General features: G+C 62.1%; 2 protein-coding genes across 4 annotated transcripts; one reads left to right on the top strand and one right to left on the bottom strand.

Annotated features, from left to right (window-relative positions):
- Window positions 1-1,207: 1,207 nt before the first annotated feature.
- NTMT1 (N-terminal Xaa-Pro-Lys N-methyltransferase 1) lies at window positions 1,208-4,130 on the top strand. 3 transcript variants are annotated; one of them, XM_084298939.1, is made up of 5 exons: window positions 1,208-1,243; window positions 1,917-1,964; window positions 2,722-2,904; window positions 3,024-3,276; window positions 3,604-4,129. In XM_084298939.1, exons 3-5 carry the CDS (start codon window positions 2,743-2,745, stop codon window positions 3,858-3,860), a joined length of 672 nt encoding a protein of 223 aa, XP_084155065.1. In that variant the 5' UTR covers window positions 1,208-1,243; window positions 1,917-1,964; window positions 2,722-2,742; the 3' UTR covers window positions 3,861-4,129. The 3 variants fall into 3 exon arrangements, with proteins under 3 accessions (XP_084155065.1, XP_084155064.1, XP_084155066.1); XM_084298938.1 differs by having other exon boundaries at window positions 1,226-1,264; XM_084298940.1 differs by lacking the exon at window positions 1,208-1,243 and having other exon boundaries at window positions 2,717-2,904; window positions 3,604-4,130.
- A 410-nt stretch (window positions 4,131-4,540) lies between these two features.
- Window positions 4,541-9,147, bottom strand: ASB6 (ankyrin repeat and SOCS box containing 6). The gene is made up of 7 exons (XM_084298987.1): window positions 9,131-9,147; window positions 8,515-8,730; window positions 8,068-8,249; window positions 7,881-7,987; window positions 7,474-7,582; window positions 7,276-7,362; window positions 4,541-6,767 (listed from the first exon to the last, which is right to left on the bottom strand). Exons 2-7 carry the CDS (start codon window positions 8,625-8,627, stop codon window positions 6,088-6,090), a joined length of 1,278 nt encoding a protein of 425 aa, XP_084155113.1. The 5' UTR covers window positions 8,628-8,730; window positions 9,131-9,147; the 3' UTR covers window positions 4,541-6,087.
- Between the last annotated feature and the right edge of the window lie 2,256 nt (window positions 9,148-11,403).

The following is an 11,403-nucleotide window of genomic DNA, read 5'->3' as shown; positions in this document are numbered from 1 at the left end:
CCTTCCACATTCAGAGAGGCGAAGCCCCCACCGCCCCTCCTGTCCTCGGGGGTCTCCACAGCCCTCGGGGTTTTAGGGGCAGCAATTTTGGGGCAATTTCCCATGGTCCAGACTGGGTGCTGGGGCCCTGTGGTGTCTCTGGGGCCTTGTCCTGGTCCAGGTGTCCATGGGTGCTTAGGGGTGTTCGGCCCATTTCTATTTCTGTTTTGTTCTTGTTGTTGTTGTTGTTGGTTTTTTGTTTGTTTGTTTGTTTTTGTCATAATTTTGGGCCAGGCTCCAAAACCGGCCTCCGTGTTAAGGCTGTGGGAGCAAAGAGGGGTGTCAGGGGTGGGATGGGTGCAGAGGCAGCAGGGGGGCAGCGGCGGGATGGGGTGAGTAGAGGCAAAAATGGGGGGGTTTGGGGCATGATGGGGGGAGAAGGTGGGCTTTGTGGGGAGAGGTGACGGGATGAGGGGCGAGAGGATGAGGGGGGACAGGAAGGGGGTTGACGGGATGAGGGGTGACAGAGTGAAGGGTGACAGAATGAGGGGTGACAGAATGAGGGGTGACGGGCTGGGGGGTGACAGGCCAGGGGGTGACAGGCTGAGGGGTGACAGGCTGAGGGGTGACAGAACAAGGGGTGACAGGCTGGGGGGTGACAGACTGGGGGGTGACAGGCCAAGGGGTGACAGGCTGAGGGGTGACAGACCAGGGGGTGACAGGCCAAGGGGTGACAGGACGGGGGGTGACAGACCAGGGGGTGACGGGCTGAGGAGTGACAGGATGGGGGGTGACGGGCTGGGGGGTGACAAACTGAGGGGTGACAGGCTGATGGGTGACAGACCGGGGGTGACAGACCAGGGGGTGACAGACTGAGGGGTGACAGGCGGGGGTCTTTTAAGCCTTGCAGTGCCACCCGCACACCCTCCGTGTGTGGACACCCCCCATTCCCGTGCCGCCCCCCAGCAGCAGCCGCTGCCCGCCGGCGCCCCCCGCTCCTCCTCCAGCGGGGCAACAGCGGCACCGCGCGGCCGGGGGGGGGCACGGCTCCCGGGGACAGGACAGCACCGGGCCCACGGTGCCCCCCCCACCCCCACCGGACCCCCCCCTTCCATAAATCCCCGTTCGCAGCCCCCCCACCCTTAATCCCCCCCCCGCTCCCCCCGTTTCCCGGTGCTCCCCCCCCACCCCCCCCCGCCGGTAACGGAGGGAGGCCCCGCCCCCCCCCCCGTCGCGGTGACGTCACGGGGAGCGCCGCCGCCCGGTGGGTGCCCGTGGCCGCCCGGTGAGGGGGGGGGGGGGGGAGAAAAAGAGGGGATTTTGGGGGAAAAGGGGGGGGGGGAGCACCGGGGGGAGCGGGTACGGGGTTGGGGGGTGGGGGGGGAGAAGGGGAAGCACCGGGAGCCCCACACCGGAACCCCCCTCTCTCAAATTAGGACCCCCCCCCGTTGCCACCGGGACCCCCCCCGCACACACCGGGGCCACACCGAGCCGGGGGGGGGTGGGGGGGTCCGTTTAGGCCTCGCTGCCTCTCACCAGCTCCCCCCCCAACCCCTCTAGTTTGTGCCCCCTCCCCTAGCATAGGGACCCCCCCGCAGCACCCCTCAAGTGGGTGGGTGGGGGGGGGCACCCCCAGCACCGGTTACCGGGACCCCCCCCCCCCCCATAGACCCCCGAAGTGGGGGTGTAGGGAACGGGGGGGGTGTCCCCAGGCCTAAAACCAGGCCCCCTCCCCGGCCTGCAGCCTCCCCAGATTTGGGGATTCCCCCCCAAAACGGGGCTGTGGGGCCAGGGGGTGCCCACAGGGTCCCCATGGGGTCGGGGGGAGGGGGGGGGGTCTCACCTCCACCTCCTCGGGGCCGCGGTGGGTTCCCCCCCCCCACCTGCAGTACTGCGGTATTTTGGGGCTAAAAACCTGTTTTTTTTTCTCCCCCTAGAGCCTAGCGCAGAGCGGCTCCGCGCCAAGCTGGCCCCCCAGGAGTGAGGTGAGGTCCTTGGGGTATCCAAACCCACCCCGAGCCCCCCCGGGGAAGGTTTTGGGGTGCGCTGACACCACGAACCCCTCGTATTTCTGTCTGTGGAGGTGTTGGAAGGGGCTGAATTTAGCCTTGGGCCACTTCAAATCCTGCTGCTAATCCCCCCCGGCGTTAATCAGACCCAGGGGGGGTGAGTTATGGGGTGTCCTGGGGGATTTATGGCTCGTAGGGCTGATTTAGAGCCTGGTTTTGTTATATCACAAATATCTTAGCTCATGGGCACGGCCGGGATTTACGGCCCTCGGGGAGGTGCTTGGGGGGACTTCCAGCAACTCCCCCTGGACCTGGGGGGTTTTGATCTGGTAATGCTCTTAAAATGGGAAGAGAGGAGGCAGAAGAGGTGAAATGGGTGGGTCAGCCTTCAAAAAAAAAAAAAAATTGGGGATTTTAGGGTATGTTGGATATTTTGGAGACCCTCCTTGCCCAGGAGGGTCTCCAAAACTCTCCAGCATTGAGGTCCTTGTTCCTGCTTGTTGTTCCTGGAAGCTTTTAGGGTTTGAAGTAGCCCTGGCGGGAGGGAAAGGGGTGTCAGGCACATATTGGGACGCTCAGAGAGCTGATCCCACAGCCACGACACCGAGCTGGGGATGGTGGTGGTGCTGTCCCACTGTGGGGCTCACTGGGAGCCCTACCTGGGTTGGGGGGGCTTCACGATGGGGGGCTTCTTTGTTCCCAACCCGTGTTTTTTCCCCTCCTGGAAGAGCAGCGAGTCCCCCACTGGGCCAGCATGTCGAGCGAGGTGGTGGAGGACGAGTTTGAGTTCTACTCCAAGGCGGAGAAGTACTGGAAGGACGTGCCCGCCACGGTGGACGGCATGCTGGGGGGCTACGGCCACATCTCCAGCATCGACATCAACAGCTCCAGGAAATTCCTGCAGCGCTTCCTGCGGGTAGGTAACACGGGACGAGGTGCTCCCAAAGCCCCGATCCTTCTCCTGGCGTGGAGCTGGGCTCTTCCTGCTCGGTTGCCTCTCCGGGGAGCTCAGCCCCTCGTGGTTTTCGTTCCCAGGATGGCCCCAACAGGACGGGGACGAGCCGCGCTCTGGACTGCGGGGCGGGCATCGGCCGCATCACCAAGCGGCTGCTGCTGCCCCTCTTCAAGACGGTGGACATGGTGGACGTGACGGAGGATTTCCTCACCAAGGCCAAGAGCTACCTGGGCGAGGAGGGCAGGCGGGTGCGCAACTACTTCTGCTGCGGCCTCCAGGATTTCAGCCCCGAGCCCAACTCCTACGATGTCATCTGGATCCAGTGGGTCATCGGTGAGGGGCGCTCCGTGGCCTGTCCTCTCCCCGTCCAGCCCCACGGGCACCAGGGAGGGCTGGGATTGGGATCTGCCCCGTGGAGGGTGTCACACTGTAGAGTCTTTTTCCCCCAAACCCTCAAGGCCCAGGGCGTGGGTGGGACAGAGCTGGATTGAGCCCATGGGACGCAAGTTGGACCCTCCCCCAAGCTCTCCCTTGAAAATAGCTCAAATATTTTGACTGCTTGGAGCAGGAGGGATCCTAACAGCCTCCCCTTCTCCATCACACTACCCAGGGGGGTGGTCTCACACCCGCTAACCCCCTCTCTGCTCTGCTCCCCCCCAGGACACCTCACGGACAACCACCTCTCCGATTTCCTGAAGCGCTGCCGCGCCGGGCTGCGGCCCAACGGCATCGTGGTCATCAAGGACAACATGGCTCAGGAGGGAGTGATCATGGACGATGTGGACAGCAGCGTCTGCAGGGACCTGGACGTGGTCCGCAAGATCATCCGCCGCGCCGGGCTGCACCTCCTGGCCGAGGAACGCCAGGAGAACTTCCCCGACGAGATCTACCACGTCTACACCTTCGCCATGAGATGAGGCTGCCCGGCGGCCGGAGAGGGGGGGGGTCTCTCTCCAAGGCCAGCTCGGAGCAACAAGGGCAAGGACAGAAGGTCCTGCCGGGGCCGGGAGGGGGCGAGGACCGTGCCTTCACCGCCGGGGGGTGGCCAGCGGCGAGGGCGTCGCGACTCCCTCTCCTCCGGGGCTGGTGGCGAGGACGGGGCTTTGTCTTCCAAAGTTGCTGCTGGTTGTGGAAAAAAAAAAAAAAAGAAAAAAAAAAAAAGAGGTGTTTGCCAAATACACGCTCCTGCTGTCGCACTCCTGCACGTGGGCTTTGTCAGGCGCAGCGCCGTGGTTTGAGGCCACGCTCGGGGGCTCTGCCCAACACTGCTCGCTCCTTGGGCACCCATGGGTGCTCCCTGCTTGCACAGGGGCTTGGTGTGGCTGTGACGGGCTGGACGCCCCTCCTCGCGTGGGAGTTTGCCCCTTTTCCCACTCCCGAGCTCGCTGCTGCTCACAGAAATGAGGGTTTAACTCAGCAACAAGCTGGGTAAAGCAAATGGGAGAACCCCCCCGGTGTTTCCTTGCAGTGGGCTTCAGCTTCTGGGGCTCTGAGGTGGGTTTTAAACCCATCAGGAGGCCTCCCACGTGCACAGCAAAAGAGAAGGGAGCTGTAATCCTGGCTCTCTTGTGTTCTCCAGAGATGTGGTAGCGCAGACAAAGCCCTGCCCTGCCTCCTGGAGCACTTTTACCAGCCCTGGTGACCCTGAGAAGGGATCCAGTGAGCACTCGGTGTTAGCAGGGCACCTGCTCTGAGCTGCCCCCCCACACCCTGGCACTGCTCCCCCGGCTTTGAACGCTCCCAGCTCTTCCCCTGCCACATCCAGAGCATTTCTGCCAAGCCTCACCCCGTGCAATTCCTCCCAGCCAGCACAGAGGTGAAACGAGCGGGCAGGTCCCACGCAGAGCCCTCATCACCACCCCAGCCCCCCTGCAGAAGAAACGAGCCCCTGGCTGCTGTTACAAAAGGCCTTGTTTAATCGCTCTTTTCCAAGGGATTTCACATTTTTTTTTGTTTTGTTTTTGAACATCAGTTCCTCGGGATGCACAGCACGGACTCCACAGGGTGGGAGAAGGTGAAGCACAGGAGCTGCCAGGAAGGCAGCGTGGGGAGATGCCCCTGCAGATCCCAGCTCTGCTTGCTGTGAATACCTGCCCACAGGAGATGATTTCCTTCCTCTTCTGCATCCGTTCTGAGGGCAAGGCTCAGCTCCACGGCATCTTTTGGACTTCACAGGGATGCCCAGGAGCTGCCAGACGGCTGCAGCAGGCTGGGACACGGCACGTTCATGCCCAGTTCCAAAGGTCGGGGCTTTCTGTAGCCGCCTGGCGAGAAAACCCCGAGCTCTGCTGCAATTTTTTCTTCCTGGGCAGGAGGCGCTGGAGCTCGTGAAAGAGGAGCGTGTAAAAGGCCCAGGGACAGGGAGGAGCAAGGCACGGAGCAGGTAGAGCTGCCCGATCCTCCTCCCTGCACGCACAACACCGAAAAACAGCCACTTGTCTCGGAGCCCAGCGCCTCCAAGACGCATCCCCTGTGCCGAGAGGATCGAGTGCTCTTGGCAAAAGCTCTGAGGGCGCTCAGCAGCCAGGCTGCTGAAAGCACCACATCGGGGCGCAGAGGCAGGGCCTGCCCCTGTCACAGCAGAGCAGGAGGCACAGAACTGGATGCCAACGCTCCCCTGGGGGTCTGGCTGCACTTGGCACCTCTCCGTGCTGCTGCTCAGCCCCCCCGGGACAGGCAACACCTCTTCTCTCAGCACCCAGAGGTGTCTCACAGCTCTGCCCCTCGTCCAAGGCACTGCTTTGCCCACCGCAGAACCAGCAGGGCTGGAAGGAGGGGAGCTGTGCAGCCACACTGCCCCGCTGGCCCTTCACCCAACACCCACACAAACCTTTCTCCCCAGTGTCTCCCTGATTTCCAGCAGCCCTCTTCACCCGCAGAGGGCCACCTCCCCACGAGGTGCCCCAGGAGTACCCCTGGGCTCCTTCTGGTGTAAAATTAAATCAAAATAAGCAGGTGTTCATCTCAGAGCCTCCACGGACGCGCGTGCAGCACCGTGCACGGAGAAGCACGGCCCTGAAACACAGCAGAGAGGCCCCGTGAGCACCCCTCGCTGCAGGGAGACCCGGTGCAGAGCAGCGAGCTGCTGGCTGGCCACGGGCACCACGAGCGTGGAGAGGGGAGGTGGAGAGGCACCAGCCAGGCTCAGAGGTCCTCGTGCCCAACAGCAGCGTGGTCGATGAGCAGGTACCACTTCAGCCTGTCCGGAAGAGGTAGAGCTTTGATTTTAACATCTACAGGCCAAGGCTTAAGGCGCTGCCGGATAAACACCCTGCAGAGATGTTTCAGTGCCTGGGGGGTGTGCTCCAGCTGCTTCAGGGAGCAGAAGAGAGTCCTGACCTTGTCCCCGTGGTACCTACAGCTGCTGGTGTTGACCTCAAAGTTGCTGGGCAGCCGGATGGCTTGCGAGCTGGCCATCATGAGCTCCAGCAGAGTCTGACCCTTCTGCAGGAGGTCCGCATAGAAGCTGTCCTCTTCGGAGACACTGAGGTGAGAGCAGAGGCACTCGAAGACGAGCTGGAAGCCCGACCAGCAGGCAGGGCCGTGGAGGCAGCAGTTGTAGGCAGCGCCCGACTCGAGGAGGAAGCGCAGGAGCGCGAAGTGGTGCTTGAAGTTGCTGAGGCAGAGATGGGTGAGGGATTCGGGGGCCGGGCACTCGCTGGGGTTGGCCCCGTGGGCCAGCAGCAGCTGGGCGACGCGGAAGCAGAAGCCATTTGTCACCCGCGCCTCCTCCGTGCTGCTGCTGCACACCCCCTCGCCCAGCAGGAAGATGAGGGAGGTGAAGACGGTGTCGCCGTCCTTGGTGGTGGCCCTGACGTCTGCACCTGGGGGGGAGACACAGAGAACGGAACTGGGAACGCAGAGAAACAGAGGGCACCCAGCACCAAACCCTCCTCTGCTCCCTTCTCCTTCCAGGGACGGGCCCAGGAGACCACAGAATTCCCAGGGCCTCCCCGCTGCCTGCCCCAGGCAGAATTTAAACACCAGGACAAGATCGTTGTCTCCCTGTTATGAGGAGCCCAACACGTGCTCCACGAGGAGCCACGCTGCAGGCCGTGATTTCTGAGAAAGACGCTTCTCTCTTTATCCTATTCTACCTCCTGCCAGAAGCAAGAAGCAGAGAGCACGATTTCTGCATTTGATATGTTTATCTGGGAAGCATCCTTTGGAAAAAACACAGCCAGAGACACCAGGACAGCCCTAACCCTGCCTCTGCCGGGCTTTACTCTTGCTCAATCAGGAACGTAAAAGAGCTGGGAGGGCAGCACCCGCTGCTGTACAAAGAATCAGCCTAGAGGGGCTTTTTGTGTGCAGAGGGGAGCTTCTCCTCACCTCCTTCCAGCAGCAGACGGATGCTCTCGGTGTTGTGGATCTGGACGCCGTCGCTGCTGGCCAGGGCGTGCAGCAAGGCTGTCTTTCCTGCAGCGGGAGAAGACAGATAAAAATAAAAAAAAAGAGCTCCACCTAGAAACGCTCACCCCAGAAGCAGCTCCCTGCTCTCTGCAGGAGCACCGGGGGGGGCACACCCACCGTTTTTGTCGGCTGCGTTGACGTCAGCCCCCAGCTGAAGCAGCCTCTGGAGGCACGACAGCCGCTCGGGCTCCTCGCTGGCCAGATCAAGGGGACTGCTCTCATGGATCTGCAGAGATCGAGGGGGAGAAACACAAGCATTAACACCTCTTTGTGAGCTCCTCTATAAAACCCCTGCTAGGGCTTCATCACGGCCAACATCAGAGCATTTATTTCACCCCATCCCCCTAAAATCAAGAGCGACAGCCCCTCCACAGTGTCCCAGTGACCACAGCTGGGTTAACCCAACCTCCTCCCACCCACCGCAGCAGGGACGGGTTTGTTTGGCCAAAGGCAGCGTCTCAGGAGGCCACCAACAGCAGGTGACACCCGAGGGGGGAGCTGTCCCCAGGCAGCCAGGTCCATACCCGGTCTCTGCGGTTGATGTCCGCCCCGTGGCGCACCAGCAGCTCCACCACGTCGGGCTGGTTGCGGAGCACCGCGATGTGCAGCGGGGTGTAGTAGGTGACGGGGTCTGGGGGCAAAAACATGCCGTGGTTTTTGGAGAAGGAAGCAGCCCCGCACGCCCCCCACCCCCCTTCCCAGCGGCCGTACCTTCGAAGCTGAGGTCGGCGCCGAACTCCAGGAGGATTTCCGCGGCGGTGACGAGCCCCAGCTCGGTGACCTTCAGCAGGGCATAGCTCACGCCTTCCTGGTAGAAGGGGGAGTGGGTCTCCCTCTCCAAAACTCGCCTCACAGCCGAGAGCTGGCTCCTGTCGCTGCCCAGGCAGGCCGGGCTGGGGATGCAGAGAGAGAGACGGTCACTCACCTGAGCATCACACGTCTCAGATGGGTTTGCAGAGATCAAAGCAGCACCAAAGAGAAAGAAAAAGCCCTGCTCTCTCCTCTTGTCCCACAACCTGGTGCGGTTTTATCAACGTAGGCAGGCTCCTGGGGAGCACACACAGCCCCGTGCTTGCGCTGCTCCAACCCCACGCTCCCAAAGGTCCCTGGGACCGGCAGCCCCCCGGGACAGCTCCGTTTCCAGCCCCATCCCGTTACCTCTCCAGCTCGCTCCGCCTCGCCGCGTCCTGCAGCGCCAGCAGCCCCAGGATCTCGTCCACCAGGGGCTGGTACTCGAAGATGATCCTGCGGAAGCCGTGCAGGAAGGGCATGCTGCTGCCGCCCGGGGGGGCCCCTGCATGGCAGTGGCGCCTTGCCCCACGCAGGACTGTGGCGGGCAGACGCCAGCAGGGCCTGAATTCCACGGGATTCCCCCTGTTTTCAAACAAACGTGGGTTTTGAGTGATTTAACAGTTCAAAAACACCCCCCAGCCCCCTTGTAGCTTTGTAAAAGGCCACAAAGGGCAGCACAGCCCCCCCACACCCCTCGCCCTTATCTCCTGCGGGCAGCACAGGGCAGAGCCGGGCCCGGGGCCGGCCCCACCCGCACAGGCCCAGGCCCCACACACAGGGCCGGGCCCCGGGGCCCTGCAGGCCCTTCACTGGGGGGGGCGAGCCCCAAAACCCCCCAAAACCCCCCCAAAACCCTCCCAAACCCGGGACAGAGCCCGGAGCACGGTCCCGGGGCCTCCCAGCCGCCCCCTGAGGCTCCCGAGGGTCCCACAAGGCCCCTGGGGGGGTCCCAGTGCCGCAGCCCCCCCTCCGCCGCCCCCACCTGCCCGCCGCCGCCACCGCCACTGCCCGGAGCGGAAGCGGAAGCCGGCGGCTAAGCCCGGAGGGGGCGTGGTCAAACAGGGGGCGTGGCCTATAAGGGGGGCGTGGCCTCATATATGGGGCGTGGTTTGGGTGGGAGGCAGATTGGGCGTGGTCTAAGGGGGCGTGGTCTAGGGGATCAATGGGGGTGTGGGGTTAAGGGGGCGTGGTTTGAGTGGGCGTGGTCTAAATGGGGGGCGTGGCCTGGTGCGCGCGCCCGCCAGGGGGCAGCAGAGGCCGCGCGGCAGGTGGGGAACGGCGGGGGGGGGGGGGGAGCGGCGGCGGGGGCGCGCACGGGGGGGGGGGGGGCGTGCTCAGCCGGGCGCGTGCACGTACAAGGTGCACGCGCACTCCTGCCTTGCACACTGCTCCGTGCACACGCAGTGCACGCTCACAGCCGTCCGTGCACGCGCACACGCAGTGCACGCTCACCCCGTGCACACCCAGCCATGCACACACCCCCACCCCATGCCCCGACCTCCTCCATCCCCCAGGAAGCACCCAAGGGTGCGGGTGCCCCCCTCCCTGCCGTTATTGTTATTATTATTATTATTGTTGTTATTATTATTATTGTTATTATTATTATTATTGTTTTTGTTATTATTATTATTAATTATTTTTACTATTATTGTTATTCCGGTGGAATTTCCAGCTGCATGGAGCTCCGGGGAGCCGGCCCTAACCGAAGCCGCCTCAAGTTTCCTATTTACTTTTATTTTTTATTTTATTTTATTTTATTTTATTTTATTTTATTTTATTTTATTTTATTTTATTTTATTTTATTTTATTTTATTCGGGGGATTTCTTTCATTCTGGCAGGGCGCTTCCAGCTCGCGGCGTGAGGCAGAGGGGGCGAGGAGGCCGCCCTGCCTGGGCGCTTTTCTCCTGCCCCCATCCCCAAAACCCTCCGTGGATCCCCCAAAAACACTCCATGGCCCCAAAACCCTTCATGGATCCCCCAAACCCTCCAAGGACCCCCCCAAAAATCCTCCGTGGATCCCCAGCCCCTTGGTGGACCGGGCATCGCCACCATCCCCGTGCGCACAGCACCACTGGAGACCTCCTAGACCCAACCTCCCCCGGAGGAAATTTCCCCATTTGGAGGGAATTCACCCCAAAAGGGGGCTGGGACAAAAAAACTGACGCTGGTGAGCAGGACACGAGGGGGACCCCGACCCCAAAGACCCCCCCTGGGGTCACGGCGGGCGTCGTGCCGGTGCCCGGCCGGGATCAGCCCCGGCCTCCCCAGCGCCTTGGCGGGGCGGCCGGGGAAGAATGCGAGCTGGCGATCCATCAGGGAGACAGAGCAGCGGCGAGCCGAAGAAAGAGGGGCATTTTAGGAGGAAAGCCAGGGAAATTTGATCATTAAGAAATCCTCCTGGCTGTCTGGGGGAATTTAATTAAATTGCTGGAAAGGGCTGTGAGCACATCTGGATCCAATATGTGCAGCTTTGATTTTTTTTCTTTCTTTCTTTCTTTTCTTTTTTTTTTTTTTTTCTTTCTTTTTTTTTTTTTTTTTTTTTAGTTCACTCTTTTCCCATCTCGCCGTTGAAGGGGGTTGGGGGGGGAGGTTGTAGGGGGGGGGGGAATAAAAGGGAAATAGCAGAGCCACGGAGTATTGGTTCATCTGGGACTGGGATTCCTGGCAGGGAAAGAAAGAGAGCGAGAGAAAGAATGAGCGAAAAGAAAGAGACAGAACCGGGGGGAACGGGGAATGGGGGAGAAAAACCTTTACCACGGGCTGGGGGGGGGCACGATGCCACCAGGGACAAGGAGCTGGGGGGGGGGGTGCAAGGATGAGGCATGGGGCACAAGGTGGGGCACGAGGCACCCTTGGGTGCTGGCAGGGCTGGGAGCCACTCGTGGATGCTGAAACCCCTGTGGTGCCGGGGGGGGTGCCCATATTTTGGGGGCCAAACCGAGCACGGTGCTTGCCCCGATGCCCCCCCCCGGTGGCACAGCTGGCCCCGAGCTGCCCCATCCTCGTGGGTCAACGGGGCCCTTCTGCACCTCCAGCACTGCGAGGTTTGGGGTGCTGCTGTGGGGACGGCTGACCCCATCCCCTGGGGGGTGGCACAGAGGTGCCATCCCGAGGCTGTCCCAGCCTAATTTTGGGGAGGGGGCTTGGCACGGAGCGGGGCACAGTGGTGCCACCCACCCCGGGACCCTCTCCGTGTCCTGGCCAGGCACCGTCAGCCTCCGTCTCCATCCCGTGCGTCCTCCTCGTTACGGGGC

This window comes from Netta rufina, assembly GCF_964035555.1.
Source record: "Netta rufina genome assembly, chromosome: 20".
NCBI classification, from domain to species: domain Eukaryota; kingdom Metazoa; phylum Chordata; class Aves; order Anseriformes; family Anatidae; genus Netta; species Netta rufina.
This window is presented reverse-complemented; position numbering and strand designations above follow the sequence as displayed.